This window comes from Cyrtonyx montezumae, unplaced genomic scaffold (genome assembly GCF_038088225.1).
Source record: "Cyrtonyx montezumae isolate F1298 unplaced genomic scaffold, pur_monq_1.0 scaffold_25, whole genome shotgun sequence".
Taxonomy (NCBI): Eukaryota; Metazoa; Chordata; class Aves; order Galliformes; family Odontophoridae; genus Cyrtonyx; species Cyrtonyx montezumae.
The window spans coordinates 3,456,990-3,484,263 of NW_027071992.1; the positions used below are offsets into that span (position 1 = coordinate 3,456,990).

Below are 27,274 nucleotides of genomic sequence, written 5' to 3' on the forward strand. Positions count from 1 at the left end.
AGTGATCATATCACTTGCTTTCTTTGGGGATTTTATGTCACATGCTTGGAATAGCTTGGAATTTATTGTTTCACATCCAGAAAAGGTTTCATGTGTACAACAGAGAAGTGCAAGACCAGGAATGTGGTTTTTATCCAGAGGTTATCTTTCCCATTTCAAGATCAATTCTTTACAGCTTCAATTTGATTCAGAAGGTCTTCAAAAGGTGTCATGGTTTTATGATTTTTGGTACTCCACATCATAACATCATGTACTGCAGTAAGAGTTAATGCTCCAACTCCATGGATCATCGATAGTTATGGGTATACCTGTCTGAGACAAGAACTATGCTCCCCACAGGACTTTGCATTGCTTTGTATTTTTACATATTTCTGCTCAGAGGGAAAGATAAAAACTGTCTGTGGTCACGGGACACTCTCTTTCCTTTGGGATGGACTCAGCAGTGGGTGCTCGCTGCCGTCCGCCTTCAGCGTTAGTGTAAGGCCTTCGGTTTATCAGACACTCTCTCTTGCTCATTTTATTTGATTTATTAGCTTCAATTCCAATTATATTGTATTATATTGTGTTATTTTGCTTTCTGATATCTTATTTAGTAAATTAGCTTTCCTCCTCAGATCGTTGCCACTGTTTTGTTCCTAGGCCCATCTCTCTTTTCCCTTTTTCCTTTCCCCCTTCCTCTTTCCCAGGGCGTGGGTCTATGGGTTCCCTGCCCTAATTGTCACGGAACCAGGCCAATCCAGCCTGTAAACCATTGACAAAAGGTAACATAAAAAAACAGCAGATTACTTTGATACACTTCTACTTTAAGATGATTTCAAATCATTTTAGAACATTACACATTTCTTTCTTCAGAGCAATTTTATCCATAAGATGACCTTAATTGCAACCTGATGCAGACTTTTGGAGATGGATTCTACAAAACAAAATTGCAGAAAAATGATACAGATCATTCTATTTATCTTTGTGAGCCACTACTTGGTTTTAGATTTTCTTCTTCCTGCACACCTGAATATCTAGCTGATATCCGTACAATCCTGTAGGCATTTTCATATACATGTAAGAGCAGGCATTTTACTGCACTACAGTATCTTAGTCAATAAATAACTTTACTATAGTATAGTTACTATAAATTTTGTTATGCACACACACTGAAGAACAGAAAAATAAACAAGTCAAATTGTCATCATCAACATCAGTACCATCCTAAAATTAACTATTATATTGTTAATTATCACATATTTTAGCTTATAATTAATGAATTTCCACCTATCTACCCTGATGGGAATCTGCTGGTTTTGCAGAGAAAGGTCTCCCTCATGTGGAAGTCTGCCTGACAGCTGCAAAAGAAATACTGCGTTTTATGTCTTAATAGAACTCCTGTTACTTACTTTTGGAAAATACCACTGAAGATCCTTCTAGAACATATTAGTTCATTGAAAGGTGAATGGAAAAAAACCTTTCATAAGAGAGAATCACAAGAATTTTAAGAGGTTCTAATATAATTGATTTTCATGTATCACTTGCAGATGACCTTGCAAAACTCAGGTCTAAAACTGTAACTATTACAAGCATTGGAGCTGACTTAATCTTTTGGAAGGGTGAATGGCTTTAAACTAATGAGGGGAGATTCAGGATAGAGGTGAGAGGGAAATTCTTTACTCAGAGTGCAGTGAGGCACTGGCACGGGCTGCCCACGGAAGTTGTGGATGCCCTATCCCTGGAGGTGTCCAAGGCCAGCCAGCTGAGCTGGTGGGGGGCAGCCCTGCTCATAGCAGGGGAGTTAGAACTGGATGATCTTTAAGTTTTCTTCCTTCCTTAGCCATTCTTTGTTCTGTGGTAAACCTACAGTTAGTATGTTTTTGCTACAAATTTTTGTTTCCTCCCATTCTTTTCTCATAGTGAATGCTTTCAGTTTTCTTTTGCTAGAAAAAGAAGAAAACTTTTGCATTCACCAGGCACATTTTCTTACCTTGCAGCTGAACAAATAAAAAAAACAAACATGGTTACAGCTACAATTCAAATATCTAAAATATATTAGCTAGTAACCAAAATTAAAACTTTGTTAATTCATGTGTTATAAAACCAGAATCAAGGTAAGTATAACATCTAATTATGAGTGCATTTGGACCAGCAATTTTGTATTAGTGGTGTAGAATTGGCATGTAAGATTGATTTTTTCAGATTGTGCAGGAAAAAAAAAGGAAAAATAATTATTAATTAACAAATATTTGATGGCTGAAAACATCAAATCTATGAGGCTGTTTAGTATTACTTTTGCATTTCAGTACACTGAAAAGGACCAATAAGAAAACACTGTTTTTTCAATTGGGACGCATGTTCTTCCTTACTTTCCTTATATATCTCAAGGTTTTTCACAACCCAACCAAAACCATTTTAATTGCTTTTAGTGCCACTGTTGATACTGCTTGGAAAACAGAACCCTGAGTTTTGATCAACAACAACAAAAAAAAAGAGCAGATGGGTAAAAGATGAGAAAATTACAAACATCATATTTTGATTTGTTGTTCCTCTATGAAGGGAAGAAAAGAATAGCTGGACTCTTTTTTTAAAGTTATGCTGATAGGTTTATAAATCATACAACAATTTAGTATGCATCAAAATGAAATCTAAACATATCATATAAATGTGTGTGCTGTAAGGCTGTCTTGTCCAGGTTCTCTTTCTTGGCATTTGTCAGAAAGCTAGATGATGAAAGCATAATGATATCAAACACTTCCACTCTATCAAAAACATTTGTAAGCCATTGATACAATAGAACAAAACAAAAAAAACCCCACCAGAATATAAATGAATGTTTCTTTTATTGCTGGTAATGTCCCTTTTTATCCCCAGTTTTAAGATCCATTCACAAGACAGTTTATTTAAGTGCATCTATTAAAAGAGAAACAAGGCATCATATCCCCATACTGATTCGTACTATAACAATTCAAAAAAGAAGTTACCACCCAAGTTTTTCAACTTCTGCACACCTCAGAATTTTTTTTCCCTGATGTTTGCATTTTGTAGTCCTGTGCCATTTAAAAACCACATTTTTATAAAAAAAAATCATGAAAAAGTAACCCAATTTGTCTAGAATGATACACAGTTAAAATATGAAACACATCGACATTTCCAGCTCATCCCATACATACATGTCACTACAAAGGAACCATAGTTTTACTGAACACACAGTCCCTTACTCAATAGGAAAGCTCTCTGGCTTGGTTTGCGCTCCAAGAAATTTTGAAGCATATCCATCCCATCCAAAGATCCTCCAGGTTTCAAAATAAGATTTCTGTATTTCATCCCAGCCTGATAAAAGGTAAAGTAGAATGTTAGTATCTCTTATCTTGAAAGCTGCCACTTTCATGTTTTTGCCATGTCTAATTGTGTAGGTTTTTAAATACATCTCCTCTCTTTCCAGACACTCTTAACAAAAATATACTGCAAAAATAATTTAAATCTGTTGGAAGAATTCAAGATGGGAGAAATTTAACCTATTACCTAGCAAATCATTTTTTCTTTGGTTTTGCATTATTTTGGGATTTACAATCACATAATTTGCCCAAGTTATAAAAGTCATTCAACAAGCTATACTATGACCAATAGGCAGGCAAACAGAATCTAAACATCCATTCTCCCTTAACTGACAATTTCTCTTTCTTCCATACCTATTTGGAGACGTATGCATTACAAGTATATTACATATCCATTACAGAGATAATCAGAGATAGCAGTGAGGAATAACACTGCACATATACACATTTTATATGCATAACTATTTAATATATACACAAACACACATGATTTCCCAATTAAAATATCTTAAAGCAATGGAAACTTAACTCAGTTTATATTCTCAGAAAGAGCAGTATTAATGCAAGAGAAACAGATTCTGTTAGATAAAATGAAATGAACTTCTTAGACAACATTAAATTCTTAAAAGAGAACATACTTAAAAGAATGTATCCGGAGAATTAGGGGCCTCGGAGGCACATGTATGAATGAGAAAATATTTTCTCAGTGGACATCCTGGCTACTTTTAGTATTACTTTTACAAAGCTCTTCCCTTCAGTCACTGTACATATACATATACATTTCTGTCACATGTCAAAGCTATGAGACAGGACTATACCACTTCCTGCTCACCACTCCAAAATCAGGCTTAGGTATTTACTGACTGTCTTGCTATGACTTAATTGCATTCCAACTGCACTGCTTGAAAGAGCAGCTCAAAAAAGCTAAGACAATATATCACTGAAGAAGCATTGCTTACATTTTGCTATTTGTGTTAGATTCCTGACTGTTAATAGAAAAAGATCTATATTGTTCCTCTTGGTTTAAAAACACTATTTGAGTAAATTGACTTTTTGCTGTTGTGTTTCCAATCAGCAGATTACTCAGTTCTAGAGAGACCAGAAATAATTTCAGATAATGTGCATGAACTTAGTGACAATTAACAGTATTAGTGTTTGCTGAACAATTGTTACAGATAGAGATGCTTAAATGAGTTGCAGTAACTGCTGCTCAAAACAGGAAGAGAAGTCTTATTCTAACAGGAAGAGGTAAGCCAAACTTCTAAAGCCCTTGTCATAATACTGTACTGACTTCCTTTCCTGCTGTTGTGAAAAGTAGTCTAAATCTAGATATATGAATGACTTCAAAAATCTCACTAGCATCTATCATCTTTTATAATAAGATCATTTCCCCACCATAGAGAACTCTGTTACACTTAAATACCAGTACAAAAAACAAGTTAAAAGAGAACTAACTTGCGAAGATGGTATTACCCTGAAGTACAGCAAATCTCCAGTGGAAGTTCCCCCGAGGTTATGTGAACACCCAAACAAAGTGTGTTTGCACAGATAAGAGAGTGAGCATGGGACACGCATGGCCATGCACGCGGATACACATACACAAATAACCGTTTTGATTTCTATCTTCTTAGCAGGAACAGGAAGTTTCATGTTATAAGAAGCACTAGTTGCCTCTTATCTGCAAACACACTCACTTGGTCCACGTGTAACTAAACTCTTCTCAAAGTGCCCTGTTCAGAGACTGAGAAAGAAAACAAAAACCTACACACACAAAATCAGAATAAACTGCACTTTCATCCCTAGGGTGTAATAAAGGTCACAGAGCAATTGAGTTAAACTATGGCTTAGCGTTTTGACTGCACAATCACTCAAAAGAGTTCTGAAGGCCAGGACCAATGTTGACAGAGAAAAAGTCTGTGATCACCCTGGAGGAATGTGAATCATGTGAAGAGGGAAGAGGCAGGAAAATCAAACGGTCTTCACCATTACAGAGCTGTCGCATCTCCAGTTAGAAGTCTAATGCTATAATTGGTGAGAAATTAAAAAATATTCCAAATTGGTAGGACTACTAATTACAACACTAACTGTCCCTCCCCCTTTCCTGTTTGAAGTAGAAAACGCTGATGAATTACACAACAGAAAAAAGCCCAGTAAGTCTAAAATCCATCAATGGCTTGACCTTCAAAAATCACTTGGGAAAAAAACTAAGCAGGAAAAAAAATTAAGTTATACTGTACTGAGTAAGAACAAAATAAATTCAATTTCTTAAATAACACCTATATAAAATACCACATATTTGAGGCACTACTCAAGGAAATAGAGCACTATCACTATAAAGCTTTCATAGTGGAAGAATACGTATCTACACTTACAATGGAGAAGTATGTCTTTTTCTGTTTAAAACTGAAGAGGAAAGTATTAAGATACATATGTTAACATCTTAGAAGTCATAAAACAATACTAAATATATGACTTTATATATTAAAATCCATGCAGTCCTCAAAATTTCAGGATGATTTTCAAAAGAAATTATCTGTACACCACTTTTTTCAGTTGATCTGAACTTGACAAGAATACTTAAGATGTTATTTTTATGGATCCTAACTGCAATAAATGTGGCTTTAGAGACAAAGTGCACTTTATTCAAAATAAAGTGTTTGTTGCCTACCTTTGGATTCATTATGCCTTCCTGCTTAAAGCAGCTATAAAAGATGTCCATGGAAAACACTTCACTCCAGAGGTATCCGTAGTACTGTCCATCATAACCACCTGCAAGATGCCCAAAGGTAGCTGGCATGTTTGTTCCTTAAAAAGTAGATACATGTTAATCATTTTAAATCAAACAGAATAATTTATGTATAAAATATACCGAATTTGAAGAAATTAATGAGGAATTTGTATGAGATAATTTGAAACTTCTAACGTAACAGGTCTGAGTACATCTCTAGAAGCATCAGACAAATTTTGGTGACTACAAAAGGAAAATTCCATTTTGGTCTACTTGTACATCCAGCACAGATGTCACAGAATATTTAATAAGATATTCATGTCATCTCACTCCAAAAGATAACCTGCAAAAGTACAGCTTTTGATACCTTCACTTTCTTTAGAAGAGATCTTCGGGATTATTTCAAATTTCAAAATAATTATTTCAGCTTCACAAATTAGATACTTTTACAAACAACAACTTTGCTTTTTTTGTAAGACAAACTTATTGGGAAAGGAAGGCATAATCGAATAAAGCATTTGGGCATACTGTGCTGATATACCTGGGGTGGCAGGAATTCCTAGAATCTCCGTACAGTATTTGGCGTACACATCTCCTGGGTCAACAGATGGCTTTGTATGGAGTGCCTGGTCAACCTTGCTCAAAACAATCTGGCGGAGGGTTAAAAGACCTGGTGGAATAAGAACATTCAATTAAGTAACATCAAAGGAGCTGGAGTTTCTTCAGCACATTTCATTCAGCGATCTCAAAAAAACATTCTAAACTTTTAGAATTTTAACTACAGAAAAAACTTGGAGGTATGTCTTTCCATTCAAAAGCTTTAGCTAAAAAAAAAAAAGGTAAACAAGTGTAGAGAGGAATACTTTTGAACTACTATTATAAGGTCCATATTTTCAAATGTTACTTTCCTCACAGATTAAAGACTCACTAAAGCAGGTATTTTAAAAGCAAACATCAGTACTTAAAATTGTCTTCTCAACTGTCATCGGTTCTAGTTACCATTTCATTCAGGCTTGCACAGGTGATGGTAAGTGTGCATAATGAGACTGCCAAAGAATGGGAAGAAATGCTGCCACTTCAGGCTCTTCTATTTTGAAGAAACAAGATATGAACCTCTACTCTACATAAAATGCTTATGCAGCTGCAGTGCTTGTACAAGCCAGAAGGACAGGCACTTCTTGTTCAAGATAGGGAAGAAGTATGAAATGAACAGCAGTGCTTTAATGACATAAATTACACCATAAATAATGCTTTGAGGGGAGCTCTGACAACAAGGACAGAGTGGTAAGAAGGACAGAATAATAATGAGACAATCGGCAATAACATTTGATTAGTCTTACTTTGGAGATAGCAACAATGCGGAGACAAGTTGAGGACAGACAACAGAAGTGGGACCCTGGTTAGGGAATGCAGTGTACCTACTGAAGTGGGGAACATGGAGTTAGGATTCTAGATAAAGAAGTTCAGAGGCTGTTTGAGCAATGAAAGCCTGCAACACTTTGTATCGCATTTGTAAAACATATGTTTAGTAAACTTGCAAGCAACTTTCATTTCTGCCAAATAACATGTGCAAATGAAATGTGTATTATTTATGCAGAAAATCTGATACTTCTGTATCAGTAATGCAGTGTCCGCCCTGGGCTACTAGAAAAAATGGAAAACCATGGCTCTCCCTCACCAAGCATTAAATAAATGGAGTAAAAATAAATAAAAATAACAGAAAAAACTGTAAAAACTGTAAAGGTACATCAATCCTTTGGATAAGTCTGGAAAACCAGAGCTGCTGATGTTACTGCATGCAGTGGTATGTGACAGAACAGCCTTTATTGATGGTTGTAACTAAGCAAATAAAACCAGGAATTATTAAGACAATAAACTAAGCTTTTTGGTTTAAAATGCTCACTCAATTATTGATAGTACTGACAGCGATAGTGTACACAAAGAAGAAAAGTAATGGGCTTGTTATATTTTACAGAAGATATTTTCTTTAAAGTTTCCAACCACATTTTTTAAGAATTATTCATTTTTTACACATACAAAGTGTGAGAGAGATAGATACCTGTATTAGCCAGCCTAGAGGCAGCAAGTTTCTCAAGGAGAGCATCTGCAACATGGCTCTCATCTCTGTAATGTCTTGACATTTGCTGTAGTGGTTCTTTTTCCCACACCCAGTTCTCAAACATTTGTGAAGGTACCTCTACGAAGTCTGTTTCCACATTAGTTCCACTAAACCTGGCAAAATCAGTCTGAAAGGAAAAGCCATTGTATTAAATCAAAATAGAAACCAAGATTTCTGGATGAAACTTTCAGATATTGAAATTTAAGTGTTTCAATTTCAATAAAATTTCAAACTTTTAAGAAAGGAGGACATAAATACACATACACGACAACTAAAAAGCAACAAAATAGATTATGCAATAGTTATTTCTCCATTCTATACTAGTGATTCTCTACTTCAATTGTTTTAGTACTATTCTTTTCATCTCTCAGGTTATGACTGCAATACAAATGTTCCCATGGCATCTTATGACAATGACACAATTTGTTAACTTCTATAAAATTATGTTATATAAGTAAAAAAATTAACTCTAATAATACATTTGTAAAATTGTTTATTGTATTGCAGTTTAACACACTCATTTACAGATTTTACATGATCAACTTACACTATCCAAGTTTTCCCTAATAACTGTCTTTATTTGTAAAGCATATAGTTAACTTACTGGCCAATTTTTGGGTCAGTAATATGTGGTCTGAAATAAATGAATCCTAGCAGCTTTAGCCATGAAAGGTCCCCCAAACTGACACTAATTCATTGACAGAAGAGTCTTCAGTTTGAAAGACAAGTACATTAGATATTTTTCTCTTCTTTTATTTCACTGTACCATTGTCAACCACTTCATGTTTAAAAAGTCCACCACAGATACTGACTTCGAAGGAAAGCTTCATGCAGTCAAAAATCCATAAACATATATTCCAAACTCAAATTACTCCTGAAAAGATGGTAACTTTAGAAAGATAAATGTTCAAATATCCACAGAAGTTACTTCATCTCACTCTTGACTTGCCTGGTGACTCTGACTCTTTTGTTAACCCAATTTTATTCTTTTTCCTTCTAAGCAACATTCTAATAATCAAAACACTTCAGATCTAAAAAGGAAAAACAAGCAAAGAAAACCTCCCAGCTTTCCAAATGGGGAAACGGGCATAGATATTCCATTGCAAAACAATGCCCAAAAGAGGGGTGGCTTTGGAACTTGCTTTCTTGCAGGGCTACCAAGAAAATCACGTGTAATAACTGGGCATATGTTGTACTGATGACTATGTCACTTGCGTATCAAAAGAACAGGAGAAAAGAACATTTACCTTTAGTAACGCCCATTGACAACTCAGATCTAAGGTTGTAACAGCTGTCGTGATTTTATGATTAACTCTTTATCTCCCAATGCCTTACATGATATTACGATGTGGAATACCAATAACAAAAATCATAAAATCGTGACAAACAGCCTAGCCCTCCCTCCTACAGCTGCTAAACAGTAGATATGAAGATAAGTGAAGAACCATCAGATAGGAATACATTAGTATTAGATAGAAGTAGCTAGAGTAAAAGGCAAGGAAGTGTGCAGGAGTTTGTTGGACAGCAGATATTCTCATTTACTCAAAAATGAGAAAGAAAAAAAAATTTGGTTCAGGTTCTTGGTTAGCTGTACTTCCCTAACATCATAAAAAGATCCTGTCTCTACCCCGATATTTCACATGCCAGCAGACTCCCAGCACAGTACTGCCATTCAAACACTGACCTCTATTAATTACTCACAGATTCCCACTCAGCCAGATCCCCCTACATCCTTTAAATGGCAAATTTTAACATGCTTAACAAAAAAATAAAATAAAAAAATCAGCAGATGAAACAAGATACTGCTTTGCATATGAGAATCCCAGAGTACAGGATGTTCCTGTGTGGGACTGAGAAGTTATTTGCAGGTATATATACTAATCCATTAAATTATTCACAGAAAATCCAACAGCAGCAAGCACAGTAGCAATGCAAGCAGAGTACAGCACAGCAGTGAGAAACACTTGGACAGAAAGCTCCCTGACCTATGTGCAATTTGCAGCAAGTGGATGAATATGTGCACAGTGAGGCTGTTGGCTGGGCTGCCCAGATGCAGCTCTGCAACACCCAGGGACATCTTCATTGGCTACCAAAATTTTGCAGTAAGACTGAACGTGTCTCATTCATAAACACCTTCCAGTTAATTGAGGGAAAAGAACAGGTTTTATTTCTCAATTTCTTGATTTATTTCTCAATTTATTTCCCGATTTCTCAACTGTCTTCAGGGAAAGATGATCAAATTATCACCTTCAAGATGCAAAAATATAACTGAATGCCTAGCTACTTGTTATTAAATGTGCTTGAGTATTATTTGTCTAATTCTAGATTTAATATGTGGATTTGTATGTGTCTATTTGCTTATTCCTCAGTCCCAGGTTCTGGGATTGAGGACATAATTAAAATGTTTTCAAAAGGAAGAATGATAGCTCTCAAATGTACTAAATGCAAAAATGCTGGAGGGTAAGGACGTAACTATATGAAATCATAAATCAATTGCACTAATGAGGATAGTAGACTTTTTGTGTGTTTCTCATCTCTAGCATGCTACTAGGAGTAGTAAAGAGTTGTTAGAGAGCTGTAACAAAAGTTACAACTGAGCACTTTCTCTACCTTGCGCATGGATCAATTTACTTGTCACTAATACCCACATGGTGCAAATGCAAAAGTATATGCTCTTCTGAACATGGTTTTTTTTTTTGAAGTCTATTCACTGCTGTGTTCTTTTCAATTGAAATTAAAAACAGACAGAACAACCAGTCCCTTTGAAACATAACCAAACAATTCATATATACTTTGCTAAAATTATAAGATTGCCAATAAAACTTATCTCTTGCTTCGAGGCTGTGAAAAATGTAAGAAAATTGGAAATGAAAGATCACTAACCTGTGCACATATCTGATGCATTACGTGACCAAATTCATGGAAGTATGTCTTTACTTCATCATGTCGCAACAGAGATGGGCAATCTGATCCTGGTTTTGTGAAATTGGTTACCAGAGCAGCTACAGACATCATTCTACTGCCATCAGAGAGAAGACAGCCAGGCTGGAGACCAAAGCACGCTGCGTGCCCATACTTTCCCTCTCTGTACAAGAAAATGTATCAGAAGTTATCTTGAAATCACAATACTGCTCTTTGGAATATCCAAGAACAAGGACAATGAACTGGTGTCTCTTTAAAGTCTTAAATGAATAAACTATGTCTTTTCATTAGGATGACCATACAGAATTCCTATTATGACTTCTATGAGTCACTAGGCTTAAGATTCTGCTTAAGAAAAGAAGTGGGGATATAACAGTACCTAAATTATACTATTTTAGGATTCACAGCAGCATTTTACAAGAATCTGATTTTTACTCAAATTATATATATTTTAGATGTCAATTCTATCTTGAATTGCTCATAAACACTGTAACAATGAGGACTCTGTTCTATCCTCTGAAGCAGTAACTTTTCTTTCATTATAGGAGACAAAAGAATACAGTTTAAAGCATTTGCAGTGTGATCCAAGTTTAAGGAAGAATAATTTTGAAATGTCAGACCCAGACTCAGATAATGGGGTAGTAAAAGCAAAAATGTCTTACCAACAAATGTTTTCAGAAATTCACATTATATGCAGAAAGGAGTGAAGAGACAAATGGGTAAAGCAGAAAATACGTGCCTACTTTTAAAGCAAAAAATTATATACTACTGCATCCACTAACTTTCTTTACCCATAGAAGTGTTAAATAAATGTATATTTGTAAAAATAATATCTATTAGTAAATAGATATTATATTTTTACAAAATATAATAATATCTATTACTAAAGAAGAAATTAAAAAAAGCAAGAAACAGACAAAACAAAAAGGAATAGCTGAGAACCATTTTCGTCAAATTAGTCAACTCTCTTAATCTCTAATAGAACACAGATCATCCTGCAAACAGCTAAAGAGGAATGAAGATTAACCTAGAAGTAAATTTCAAGGTGTGCTCAACAGGAATCTTTTCTGGGTCATAATCTAACTGACACCTTCTTTAGCAATTTACAGAACTGGCTACACAACAGGCATACGAAGTTTAAAGAGGAAATGGGAGAAACTATAAATGGTGAGCAGAAAGGAACATAACTGATCTGAACTGTTCCAATATTAAAGAGTTGTCAAACATATTTCAGTCGGAAAAAGAGAAATGGTGGGTAACTGACTAATCAGCAATAATACACAAAATGAACATAGTTTTAATGCTTCAAAAAGGGAATATGAACAGGAAATATGTTAGTACTGAAGAAAAACAAATGAAGTAGATTATCTCAAAGCAGCCCAGGCAAAAACTTAATGAAAGAAGCAACAAGCTCACCAGTGGGACAAATATTTACCTCCCACATTTAATTTCACCCTCACCAGCAACCCATTAAACCAAGTTCCAATTTAAAAATACATGTAAAACACTAAGTCATAATTACCGAGGGTAAAGGTCCAAATAGAACTGTCCTAATGTTTCTCCTGTTGAACTGTCCTTTACTGTATAAAGAGTAACACTGTCATGCCACACATGAGCACTTTCTATTTGTTCAAATACAAGTCCAAGCAACTTCTGGTAAATATTCAGTAAGCCTTCTGTAACAGCCTCAATTGGAAAGTATTCCTTCAGCTTTTCTTGATCTATGGAGTACTTCAGTTCTTCTGTTTTGTTCATATAATAATGAAGATCCCATGCATTGATTCTTCCATCATAATCACAGTTTCTCTCTTCACACTCCTTTTTCTTCAAATCTAGAATGAATTCTCTTTCCTTCTCTACCAATGGCTTTAGCTTCTTACTTAAATCATCTGAAACAAAGATTGCCTATCAATCAGCTTGTTCCCTGCTATAATGTATATTCTCATAAAATGCAATCACATTTATGTAGCACAACTTTAAGCACACGTCTCAAAAGTTCATGCTTGAGTTTTCTGTCTGCTAATGAACAGAAAGCAAATCGCTTTTTTGTCTTAATGAGTTTTAATAAAGACATGCTGTAAACAACACACAAACCCAGGGGGTCTTGGAAGTACTGTGAAGGGTTTTGGTAAATTTAGACTTATTCAAATACATCAAAAATGGAAAGTAACACTTGACATACGAAGTAGTACTTGACATGTGCTTGAAGCTTTATAATTTACCTCAGCTAACCTCAGTTCTTTTGTTGTCTTCCCGCAGTAGCAGTATTTGGCTGCTTCTGTTAAGTTACTGGAAGTGCAACAAAGAATTCACTTTTTTGGAGATCATTGAAAAATCAGAATCTGACCTATTTCTAGCTAGAGTTCTATTAAACAGCAATAAACCAGAAATTCTTGCCTATATGACAACTATCTACTCTTCTAGCAAAGCCTCTGCATACAAAACTTATCAATCCCAATTTTTTCCAATATAGCTTTTATTGTACAAGTAAGGGTCATTAGCACTATGAAAGCAATACACTGAATATAAAATGTGTAAGTTAACTGAAACTCCCTTGAAGTACATGCTATATCTGTTCTATTCTGAATATTTCTAAGCTACCAGACACTATTCTTTAAGATTTGAGGTTAATGGTCTGTCTTGGCATACAGAGTGTAAAATTTAATTATTGTCACTTCTGTTTTTAGTATGGCTATAGGTCACTATATTCTTGTACATGGCTGATAAATACTAATAGTTCGCAACTCAAAATACACTAAATTACCAAATTCATATTATATTATTGAGCAGAATGGTAGATTTTCCTTCTAGCCATAAGATCAACTTATAAACATTGATTTAAAACATGAATATATATGAACAAAATGTAGCAAATTATACTTTCATGTTTGTGACTAAAGATCAATCAGAATTACTAAATTAAAGCTTACAGTTTGATGAACATTCTCTCTCTACCAAAATTACCACAAAATATTTTTTAATAGAAATATATATGATCTTGTAAAAAGCTAAATTTTCAACAACTTCAATATTTTGAGGTATGACAGCTTCAAAACAACAACAACAAAAACACAGTATAATGTAATCCTACTTAGAATTAGGGTAGAAAAGAGTTCAAAATATTGTAAATGTACTTAAACTCAGGCAATTTTAATAATTACAAATCAAAAGAGGCATAAGTTAATTTATAAATACACAGACAATTGGTGTTGCCAAATATGGAGCTAAACTCACAGCATAACATGAAAAATGTGGAAGAATTAAAGGTAAAGAAAGAGATGCATTTGAACTGTATAAATACAAAACAAAAACAAAAATAAAACAACATGCTATCATGAAACAACTTATTGCTGCTCTAATTAGTTTTGGGGGTTTAGATTTTATATGATACCTAAATATACAATATTCTTAATTAAAATGAATAGAAGTGCTCAGAAATCAACAGGATGGCTATAAAATCTGCACCACTGTCGAAGTATCTCAGTTTTCAGATCGAAGTCCATTAGAGAGCATTTGTCTTCAGAGGAGTCAACTCATTCCCAATTTAATTTATTTTATACAGTTCACTGAACTAGCATCATCAAATACTCAAATCTTTAATTATACTTATTGCTGTTGTACCAGTGTACAGAATGAAACACTTAAGGCTGCACGGGCAGAAAAAATTGTCACTAATGTAAAGGGAATGAAAAGCTGCAACTCTGATACAGCCTTCTGAATTGAGAGAATACACTGAAGCACTACATGTTATTCTGGTTCCAAATTAAGAAAACTGCATTTTACAGCAGATAATGATAATGCTTTTTCTATATTGGTTACAAAGCAGTTATTTTCAGATTTTTATCTTATATTCCCCTACCATGGAATAATTTGTACTGCTATGATATAGAAAAAAAATTAAAAAAAAAAAAAACTCAGTGGTAACAGGGAGTTCTTTTTTCCACCACAATATGATGGATACTATTGCCAATTATGTATTTCAGCGTATCTTTACTGAGGAGACATCCTGCCAGTGCAAATATAAAAAGATTGTTTATAAATTAAAACAAACCTAAGAAGGTTGTTACGTTATCTGTGCTCTTTGCTGTGTTTACCTCCAGAACAAAGTTAGCATGTGTATTATAACCAAGCAGCTCTGCTACTTTTGCCCTTAGTGGAAGCAACTGTTCAAGAATTCTTGTGTTCTCCTGAAAAAGAAAGCAGGCCAGTCTATGAAATGAAACCAGGAAATCTACATTATCAAACAATTACGTGAATAATATCTGCAATCATAAGGAAAACATTTAAAATAAGAACCTTTAAGACATAAATATAAGAAAACACACGCTTAACTAGATTTTTGTAATTTTTTAGTCACAGTACTTGATCCTAAGTGGCTAGTTTTCTAGTTGATATGAACCATTACATTCCCCACTATAATTAATAATATAATTAATTTCAATTAATTAAATAATATACCAGTTATTTTTAGGGTAACAAATCCTGGACTCTTGCAAAAAGATTATTTTACCAGCCATTTACATGTCACAGACATGGTTGACAAAATTCTTAATTGCTTGTTAGTTAAGTTGGACTGCAAAGCTATTGTGCTAACATTCAAAGCTTGTTTGCAAATTTCCCTCTTTTGACATTATAACAGCAACCAGAGAAAGGGATCAGAAACACAAACACCCCGGGCCCTGACCTAGATATGGTGAAGGATCCCTGAGAAGCCGAAAATATAATCATGTTAACTTCCTTTACTGGTAAAACATGATATCTCAGGAAAAAAACTTTTCCAGGTATATATAATGTACCAAGTTTGAAGTTGCACCCCTAGTTACAACAGCCCCTTTAAGTGTCCTGACTTACAGCTGTCGGTGCCATTTCATCTTACCTTGTGTTCTTTACATTTCACAGCATTTCAAGTACAGAAACACAAATCTGACATTGTTCTCTATTGAACGGTTGGTACAATTGCCTGCTGAAAGACCCTTCTATCTTTTCTAGCCTTTTCATCATTTTTGTTCCTATTTAGGTGTCTGCTCTCATCAGAATCAAACAAACTATTTGTAAAATTATCTCTTCTTTCAATAAAGTATATTTCCTGATATACACTAAATGAATCTTTTTTAATAAGGGTTTTTTTTTTAAATATACAATTAAAGACCATCTCAAGATGTATTGCATTAATTTCACATTTAATCGTGTTTCCCAATTAAAACACATATTCAAATAATCACTGCCATTCTGAAGAATCTGAAGTTCTATACAAACCCTATTCTGAAAGTGTCACCTGTGAAGAAAGTGCAAGCAAGTGACTACAGAGCACTGTAGAGAAATTCATTATTTTCTCAAAATCCCACTTCTATAAACAGTACCCACTGACTTTTTAAGACACATACATACACACACAGTTGAAGCAAGGAAATGCTGAACATCATTCTAACAGGTTTTAATTTCACAGAACTAGACAATATACAGAGCTTAAATCAAACATTCGAATGTCCACCTCTATACTGTAACCCCATCATTGCCCTATAAATAAAGGGAATATACAATGTACCTCTTTGCATCTTGTGTTAAAGGCAGATTCCATTTTTCTCCTTGTTTCTGAAATGGAGCATTTCTTCATGACAGGAAAATAGTGAGGATATTTTAAAGTTATTTTATATTTTTCTTCTTCAGTCTTCTCTAAACTCTTAATAAAGTCATCAGGAAGGCCTTCTACAGAACACAATTTAATAAACAACGTTCACCAGAATTATCTACTTACCTCTTTTTTATTACATTATTGCATTTCTTTTGCTGCAACTCATTTGACACCAGGAGTTTCTATAGAAATACAATTCTTCTATCTGCTAATACTAATGATGCTACTATTTGCTAATACTTGCTAAGCCAAGCAAAATAAGTTTTACTGGTATGCAAAAGAGAATAAATGTAAAGATATCAGATAAAAACAAATCATGACATATCTTAAGTTATATTTTATGCTATGCTCTCCAGAAATGCACCTCTAGGTCTCTCTGTTATGTGAAATAGGTTTAGGTCAGCTACTAGTAGGAAATTCTTTACTTCTAGGGTAGTGAAGCACTGACACAGGTTGTCCAGAGAAGGTATGGATGCCCCATCCCTGGAGGCATTCAAAGATAAGCTGGATAGCCCTGGACAGCCTTATCATGTGAGTGGCAATCTTGCCCACAGCAATTGGAATGGGATGAGCCATAATGTCCTTTCAAACACAAGCATTCTGTGATTCTATGACGTCTATACCAATTTAAATGATTTCAGTGGCTTGCATGACAGAAAAGTTATTCAGATAACTGTAATGAACATAACACATGCTGGATTGCCTGACATTGCAGAGTGAGAAAAGAAGCAAAGATCAGTAATGTTACAGAAATAAAAAAAATAGAGCAGATATCTAACTTTATGCAAGGTATACACTTCAGTAAGCACAAGTCTACAAAGAAATTTCAAGGTTGGCAAATTGTAATTCTAAACTTACTTTGAGGAAGAATGGAATACAGCTGGAATTTAATTTTATCTAACCACCTTTCAGAGGGCCAATAAAAGACTACTTGTAATACTGGAAGGTGAAGAAATGACAAAATGCAAGGATAGTACTCACCAAGTTCTTCTTTGGAGAATACAAGAGAAGTGTTTTCCTCATTCAGGTTTTTGTTGAAGTCTATACACAGCTCGCTTAATTTTTTCTTCATTGTCATTATTTCCTATATTGGGTATAAACTAAAATTAGTGGGAAAAAAATATCAGCTGGCAATTAGTACCTTCTGCATGAACAGTATTTAATTTTTTTTCCAGTTAGGTTATCTACTAGTCTACACTGAATGCTGCCACTGGCTAAGGATAATACCGTAGGAAGTATCACATCTCAGTTGCCCCTTGGCTCATTTTTACCTTTCTTTTGTCTAAAGTAACCTAGTTGCCAATGAACCCAAGGCTGAGTCTAGTGTTCCAACAATTTCAAATGTGTTTCCAACTGAGACTGGGACTGAGAATGTAAACAAATAAGTTCTCAGACAGCATTACATGCTAACATCCAATTATTTTATTTTACTTGAAACTTTAGGTAAAGAGACATGCTCTGAAATCACAAAGAATCAAACAATTAAAAATGGATGCAATCTGTTAAGAAACACTTTGAACAGAGTACAGGCAAAAAGGAGAATACCCACACAAGACAAAAGCATTCCAAATCCACTTTAAAATCTTCATGCACACCCATCTGAAATATTTTCTAATGTATTTTATAGCACGACTGCCCTTTACTGGCAAGCACTCATAAACACTGTAATCACAAGGAACAAAAATATCAAACGAATATGAAATTTGGCACAGAATAAAATTAGTAAAAATTTTACTTAAGTATAGCTCAACTATTATCTACTTATAAAGTATTTAAAAATCCCTTTAGAAGAATTGGTTGTCATTTAGGTAATGCAAATACACATGAAACAACATTCTCACTAATTTACGTATGTGCATTAAGAATTATTATTTTCAGAGAAGACAGAAGTGTACTCGAGAAGCATAAATCTTGATCGTTAGATAACATCAGTTCTGAATTTAAAGAAGATTATGTCAGCCTCTAAAACACTAACAATTTTACTTCTATAACTTTAGGAAGTGAAAAGTGCTTTTATGTACTTAAGTTCTCCTTTAATGGGTCCAAGATTCTCCAAGCTCCCTTGAAGTTACCTAGTGCTAAAATCTTGGAGTCATTTTACCATGTTTGTTAATATTTGAAATTAAAATATCTGGGACTTGATAACAATTACTACATATGTGGTTCTGAAGTTTGGACTCACAATTAATGTTCTTGAGAAGCCTTTTAGTCATGAATCTAATTTAGACATCCTCTATAGTCTGAATATAAAATAAAACTTTCAGATAGCCTTCCAGAGTTAAAAAAAAATATGAAAAAAAAAGGTAATGTACACCATCTCCATCTACTGAGTATGGTGGGAGTCCAAAAATTAATTTTAAAAACGTAAGATAATTGGAGTTTAAAGGATGGATACAGAGCTAAGAACAGTTAAGATAAGGGCACTAATTAAGCAAGACTAGAGGCACAAATGCTTAGTACACAAGAATAACATAACCTCTTCAACAGGTTTCCCTTATAAACTATGAACCGTATTTACATGTTGTACTTCTTTAGGAAGATGGAGTCCATTTCTTTTTCCCACTTGAACTGATTTGTCTAGGTACCGCTTAGTTTCAGGCTTTACATTTTCAAGACTGCAGGTTTGCTGAAATGACAAATACAGCATTATTTAATTTACAATACATTTGAGATATAAACACTGAGGATTTATAAGGGTCTAAATAGAAAGCTGCTCTTCAGAACACCACCATAGAAACAATGTAGTATCATGAACTCTAGTGTGATGGTGTCGTGGCTTTATGATGTTCATTATATCACCTTGCCACGATCTCGCAATGGTAAACTTTATGTGCTCACCATGGTGGAGGTGACCACTGGGTGGCTTGAAACATATGCAGTACCCCATGCTACCACCCAAAACACCATCTTAGGGCTCAAGAAACAAGTCCTGTGGCGACATGGCACTCCAGAGAGAATTGAGTCAGATAATGGGACTCGTTTCAAAAATTCTCTGGTAAATACTTGGGCCAAAGATCATGGCATTGAGTGGATTTATATCATGGTTTTATGATTTTTGTTATACTATTCATATTCCACAACATAACATCATGTAGTGTATTGGGAGTTAAAGAGTTAATGCTCTAGCTGTGGATCATTGATATTTACATTGATATACCTGTCTCAGAAAAGAAGTACTACATTCCCCAGAGGACTGTGCGATGCTTTGCATTTTTACATTGTTCTGCCCAGAGGGAAAGATAAAAACTGTGTGTCACAGGACACTCTCTTTCCTTTGGGATGGACTCAGCAGTGGGTGCTCGCTGCCGTCCGCCTTCAGCATTTAGCATAAGGCCTTTGGTTTATCGGACACTCTCTCTTGCTCATTTTACTTGATTCATTAGTTTCAATTCCAATTATATTGTATTATATTGTGTTATTTTGCTTTCTGATATCCTATTTAGTAAATTAGCTTTCCTCCTCAGATCATTGCCACCTATTTTGTTTCTAGGCCCTTTTCCCTTTCCTAGGGTGTGGGTCCGTGGGTTTCCCGCACCGTCACGGAACTGGGCTGAACCAGCCTGGAAACCACTGACAGAAGGATTTTCCAAAAAGTTATTCTACACAACAGTATTCTCATATTGATGTAGCATGAAATTTTCAATAACTGTATATCTCAGCAAGAAACAGGAACATAGGCATGTTCTGTGTACACTTTCCCAAAGTAGCACATTTATATGCTACCATAAAAGCGAGCCTTTTTAATTACTACTGCAGTACACTGAAGCTCCTTCTGTAGAGGTAGCTTTTGTGTATATCATTAACTTGAAGAAATCAGTGCCATAAGGTAATATCATAGCTTAAAATTTGAAGGGATTAAAATAATATTACTAATTTAAAAAATACTTAAAATGTAAACGTCTGGAGAGTTAACTGGAAGTTTTCAGGAAGTAAAGCTAGTATATCTCTCCACTTTACAGCAAAGCAACCCATAGCAACAAATAAAATTGTATTTCTGTGTCTGGCTGTGCAGTTACAGAGATTCTTGAATGACCATTTTCTAAAGCAACCAATATTAAGAGACAAGACACTGGTTGTAACAGAACATGGACCAACATCACAAGGTCTTCCTTCTAACTGACTAAAGCTAAACTATTTAATTCAGAAAACTGTAATTTTATCCTAAGTTGTAAATGCTGCTATAAAACAGCATTTTACATTATAGCTTTGTCTTCCATGGGCTAAAAATAAACATTATAACAAAATGCAAGCTACAGTACTTGCTAAAAGAGATATATTCTATTTAAGTTCACCTTTAAAACAGGAAGCTATTGGGATTAGTTCTGACTTGTCTTAACAACCACCTCATCAGCCTACCTACATACAATTACTTTATGACTAGCATATCTGAAAAATAAGAATGTTGAAACATGCAGACTTTATGTAAGAGCTTAGAATGGTTTAGCTCTCCCTTTAGACTGAAAAGAATCACAAGTCACAGAAGCATTACAGCAGAACCACTAAGCATTACTGCAGTTGTATATAATACAATGTCCCAGGGACATGGCTTCCCCCACACCTGTGGGCAACCTGTTCCAGTGCCCCCACCAATCTCACTGCAAATGACTTTCCTTATATCCAACCTAAATCTATATTCATTTAGATTGAAAGTATTTCCCCTTGTCTTATCACAACAGACCCAGCTGAATAGTCTGTCTCCTTTTCTGTAGCTCCCATTCAGATACTGAAAGGCTGCTATCAGTTCTCCCTGAAGCCTTCTCTTCTTCAGTCTGAACAGCATCAGCTTTCTCAGACTGTCCTTGTAGGAGAGGTTACATAACTTGGATCATTTTTGTGGCCCTCCTCTGGACATGCTCCAAGAGGTCCATGTCCCTCCTGTGCCGAGGACTCCACATGTGGATGCAGTATTCCAGGTGAGGTCTCACCAGTGCAGAGCACAGGAGCAGGATCACCTCCCTCGCCCTGCTGGCCACATTTCTTTTGATGCAATCCAGGATATGGTTGGCTATCTGGGCTGCAAGGTCACATTTCTGGCTCATGTTCAGCTCACCATCCACCAGAATTTCCAAGTCTGCTTGTATTGGCAGTGCATTGCCTTGACCCAAGTGGAAGACCTTGCACTTGGCTCTGTTGAACCTCATGAGGCCCATTGATCAAGCCTGTCTAGGTCCCTCTGGATGGTATCCCATTCTTCAGGCATGTCAGTTATATCACACAGCTTGGTGTCAACTACAAAATTGCTGAGGGTGCCCTTGATCTCACAGTCAGCCTACGTGATGTAGGTATTAAAGAGTGCTGTTCCCAACACTGAGCCCTGAGGGGCACTCATCACTGATTTCCATCCAGACACTAAGCCATTGACCATCACTCTACGGGTTCAATCCCACAACCAGCTCCCTGTCCATTGAACAGTTCACTCATCACATGCACATTCTTCGAATTTGGATAGAAGGATGTTGTGGAGTACTGTGTAAACAACCTTACTGAAGTCCAGATAGATTACATCAGTGGCTCTTCCCCTGTCCATTGATGCAGTGATACAATCATAAAAGGCTACTAGGTTGGTCAAGAAGGAGTTGCTCTTGGAGAAGCCCTGCTGGGTCTCCCATATTGCCTTGTCTTCCATGTGCACAACTTCCAGGAGGATCTGCTCCGTGATCTTTCCCAGCAAAGAAGTGAGACTCACAGGTTGGTAGTTCCCAGGGTCACCCTTTTTTCCCTTAAAAATTTGGGCGCAATTTTGCCTTTTTTCCTGTCACCATGGACTTCACCTGACTTTTTCAACTAAGACTAGCGTGACAGAAAAAGTACAACTTCACTGTAGTAGAGGTGAAATATACAGACACAGTCACTTCATTAATGTTTATATTGTGCTAACTGCTGAATGCTCAGAAATAAATGACAAAAAAAAAAGAAAAAAAGGAATTCCTATAACAACAGTTAGAGACAAAGGATTCTCAAAGATTTCAGAGTATAAAGGCCTTGTAAAGAATTTCCCAACCTCAGTGTCATGGATATTTGAAAAATGGAACTGCCACACTACTGAAAATCTCTTGTCCCAAACAGATTTAAAGAAGAAATAGAAAACTCATAAATACTAGTTTTATGTCCTTGAAGCCAGATAATACTGGTTCCTTCTACATTAAGCTAAGTAAGAGGAAGATTATTTTAAGAAAAAGGGAGTGAAAACTGAATGAGTGTTCTTCATTTTTCTCTTATTGACTACATGACTACATATCTCTCCATACACTTTTAAGATATCAGTGTTAAATAGCTTCTAGTATTTATGGTAGCTAGCTTGTAGTATTTATAGTGGGCTTTGAGCAGTTTTATCTGCATCGAAGATACACTTAAGTCAAAGACAGTCCACATTCAGAAAGACCTGCCAGGAGTTTAAGGATAAGGCCTTGTGAGCACCAGGGAACCAAGTGTACTCCCTGGTCAGGAAGAGAGCCCCTATGCAGTTCAGTGAACAGCCTTCACAACTGAAGTACTAATTTTGAATATGCTAACACATCTGACATTTTGGAATTTTCCAGAAGTTTTTAAGTGGTCACTGTTGTTGATTCTATACGCCATTTCATATTTGTTCTGAACAACCACGCTACCTTATTCCATGAGGCAGTCTTCAGGCAGAATAAGAAACAGAGCCAACTTAGAATACTGTGAACAAAAACTGCAGCAGCTGTTTACATCAAGCTAAGATTCCTGAGTATGTGTGGGTGGAGAAGATTGGCAACATTCTTAAGCATGCCTATGCTAGCCAATATGCACAGATGTTAGGAGTAAAACAATTTTAAATGATAGCTTCCCTACTAAATTCACTTTTATTCTGGAATCTGAAGCCTGGAATAAAAGTTTTCTAAAGAGCGAGTTCCAGGGTATATTTGATAACATAAACCTATGAAGAATTTTTCACCTTACATATGCAGAAAAGAAAAAGGCTACATTTTTTTCACTTTTTCAAGCTAAATACAAAAACCTCACAGATCTTCCAACATCAACAGTTCCTAAATAATGCTGAGCTAATGAAAGTTTAGTCCTTCCTCAAATGTCGATTAAATGTGGCATATTTAGTCCTCTTTTTGTGGAGTTCTTGTATTATAAATAAAATACAAGAGCACAGGGCTTCAATCTCCACACTGTATTTCAGCTGCCCCTTGAGTAGGATCATGACACTGATTTCTCACATCAGAACTATAACAGAACACTGAGGTGATGAAAAGCGTGATTTACTCAAAATATTTTGCTAGCTTCTTTAAACTGCTGAAAAGATTGCAGGAAAACATATCTGTTTGTTGTCCCTTTTTGTCCAATTCTGGAACCTGACTTCTTAACGAAGAGTTTCCAACAGGATAAAAAGATAGAAGTTTAGTAGAAATTAATAAGAATTCTGTATCATTATTTGAAAATAACAAGACTATCAGTCTGCCACTGTTGGCAATTTCACAGGTGTTCTGAAGAAAAAGGGCACTATTACTACTTTCATGGTTATTATGAAGTTGACACATGCTCAGATCTTAGTGCACTTCACTTCCCTGGAGCAGTGACTGAACATTAAAGATGCCTGCATGCCGCAGTTAAGCCACATACAATCTAAGAAACACTAATAGGAGATTTAAACAACAATTGTAACTACTACAGAAGTCAAATATTGCTGAAGGGAAAACAAAGAAAGTATTAAATGAAAAAGATTTTAAGAAGAAGTTTAACAGAAAGTAATACTACTTAATAACAGCAATAAATTTTGCTAGCTACTAACAGAAATACCAGTAAATTAAAAACAGACAACTACACAAATATGGTACATTAGCCCTGGATGTATCTGTGTGTACTATACAGAGGGGTGAGAAAATGGAAGAAAATAATACACATATCAAGCATTTAATTAATAGCAACTGATTTGGGTAACTGACACCTCAACATAAGGCACTGTCTGTCAAAACATACTGGAAGATACTCAAAATGACACTATGAAACACCTACACACACACTTAAATAACAATATCCAGTTGGAAAAAAAAACACTAGAACATATGCCTGGTAAATACACAAACAGAAAACAGTGCTACTGAAAGATTATTTAGTAAGGTGCTGCTAATATTACTCATGCTACCAATTTCAACAAAGCAAGAAGTACAATGACTTCAAGAAATAGGACTCAAGTGTATGAGTCCTGCTCCAAAAGTAATGTCTCCTGTTTTACTCTGTAAGTCCATGACATCACAGGTGGGTATTAGTAGTGTGGTAGAAGTTGAATTTTTCCACCAATATCACTCTACATTTTGTTGCTGAGTGTCAGATGGCAGCAGATAGGCATTCTAACAAAACGGTGTCTGATGTGGAAGTGCAGATGAAGCAAAGCTGTGCCACCGAATTTCTCCATGCAGAAAAACTGGGACCCACGGGCATTCACTGACACTTAGTAAATGTTTATGGAGACCAAACAATGGATGTAAGTACAGTGTGGGGGTGGGTGGTGCACTTCAGCAGTGGTGACAGCAGGTCACCTCCACTGGAAGATTTTTACAAGCTCAGTATGCAGGCTCTTGCTCATTGCTGGTGAAAACGCATCGTGGTGACTGTGTTTAAAAAGAGTGTTTTGTAGCTGAAAATTTGCTCTGTCAAACAGTGCTATTGCGCTCTTTGTACCTGTTGTAACTTCCAAGGAAATAAATAGCAGGCATTACTTTTGGAGCAACCCACATATTATTATCATCACTAGAAGTTTAAAAATTGGCAGGGTTGAAAGGAAAGATTCACACTTGGACCATGGACAAATGTACATTTTTTTTTTCTTGGTTCATGTTTGATAGTCTCTGCATTATCTTTATATTACAAGTCTGGAGATAAATATTAAATGTTCCTAGATGGATTTGAACAAACAGAAATGTTATTCCTGTTTTAATTAAATATGAACTACAAAGGAAACAGTGCAAATAGAGAATACCAGGTTCATTTAAGGAGTGACAGGGACTTTGAAAAGCACTGTGCATATACACTTCTTTACTGTAATTTACCTGCAAATAAACAATCTTCTGAAACACATCTTCTCTCATGCTCATCTCCACATCGAAATTGGAAAGCTTTTTGTCAGCTTCTGTACTTGCTAAGCGTATCTCTTTGTCAGGTGAGACATGCTGGGGAAAATCCAACATGCTTCTTTCTACTGTTTAAATAAAAGGCAATGAACACTTAGACAGAAGGCTAGAAACATCATGGACAAAGAAAATGTTCCTCCCTCTTGTGATATTTATAGAAGATGAAAGAAACAAGAATCAAAAGCCACCAGATGCTCAAATTAGGCTTGAAGGACATAAGTTAACATAAAATTGAACGAGTCATGGGATAGAATTGCATAACATTATAACAAATAAATATTCCACAAAAATAATCCATTGCCTAAAACTAATTATCACTTTTGTTCTTCTGTAAATTCAACTGAAGGTTGTATAAATAGGATACAAAATTTTTGGAAAATCTAACACTTGTAAGTAAAGACTGACAATGTTTTATAGCTGGCAAAGAGGCTTCCATACTAGTCTTTAAAGTGAAATATTCAGAATCTTTCAAACATGCCCATCTGTCCTGAAGTTATTTTTAAACTGGTACAAACGAACAGTGTCAAATCACCATCTCCTTCTACATGTTCAAGGGAAAACAATTCAGTAACATAAAGATGGTATGTATTCTGAACTTCTAGAGATTGTAAACTACTGGTATTTTTAGAATACCAGTACCTTCTTTCTTATTATTTTTTTGCAATGAAGTAAAACCTTACTCACTAAACACATACTGTATCTTTCTAAGGAATAGAACTGCAAAATAGAAATGAATTGTTTTGTCTAGCTGAATTAACTTAATTCAATTATAATTTAATTCCCCTCTCTCCAAAATGATGTTTTAGATTAACAATATCTTGAGATGATGTTGTAAAACTTTACGATTTTATTTACTCTGAAGTTGTTTATAAAGCACTATTCTCAGTGCTTCAGAAACCTTCAGAATGCACACACGGGCATACAGTTCTTCATGAAAACCACTGAAACTTTTTTTTCCACTCTCCTGTTCTCAGGCCACTGTGATTCAAAACAATAAATTGAATTCTGGCATTGTCTAAGGAAAATGAAATGTGCACCTCTTCAGATCATGAGCTCCAGTTATCGGAGTGATGCTATTTTTCATGCAGCTGTGAAAGGGATAAATGGGACTAAAATCCAAGATCCTAACCAAAATTTTACTATATTAACATATCATACATTAATGCTATTTCAGAAGTAAGTCCTGGTAATTTCACATACAGCTTTGATGAATGGCATGAAAAGGTTAGATATGACCCAATTCTGCACTGGCAATTAGAAAAGGAAATACACCTTAGACAGACAATGCATGCAAGTCTCAGTGGCTCTGCTTAGAGGCTTATGGCCACTATTTTCTGAATAAAATAGATTTGAGTTCTAATTTAATTTAAAGCAAGGAGGTTTATACATAGGCGGAAAGAATTACAATAGCCGTACCAAACACAATTATACAATTAAAACTGAATCTGACAAAAA

The 27,274-nt window shown here is 35.3% G+C and overlaps 1 protein-coding gene across 2 annotated transcripts in view; it reads right to left on the minus strand.

The window, feature by feature from the left end:
* Positions 1-2,803: 2,803 nt before the first annotated feature.
* Positions 2,804-27,274, minus strand: part of NLN (neurolysin) — a 37,228-nt gene continuing 12,757 nt past the window's right edge. For both annotated transcript variants that reach the window (XM_065739793.1, XM_065739794.1), the window contains exons 3-13: positions 25,739-25,887; positions 19,237-19,344; positions 17,700-17,802; positions 16,632-16,792; positions 15,138-15,273; positions 12,609-12,975; positions 11,048-11,249; positions 8,105-8,291; positions 6,587-6,715; positions 5,986-6,122; positions 2,804-3,312 (exon numbers count right to left, since the gene is read on the minus strand). In XM_065739793.1, the coding sequence (XP_065595865.1) occupies positions 3,178-3,312; positions 5,986-6,122; positions 6,587-6,715; positions 8,105-8,291; positions 11,048-11,249; positions 12,609-12,975; positions 15,138-15,273; positions 16,632-16,792; positions 17,700-17,802; positions 19,237-19,344; positions 25,739-25,887 (1,814 nt within the window). In that variant the 3' untranslated portion in view covers positions 2,804-3,177. The remainder of the gene's footprint in view (positions 3,313-5,985; positions 6,123-6,586; positions 6,716-8,104; positions 8,292-11,047; positions 11,250-12,608; positions 12,976-15,137; positions 15,274-16,631; positions 16,793-17,699; positions 17,803-19,236; positions 19,345-25,738; positions 25,888-27,274) is intronic.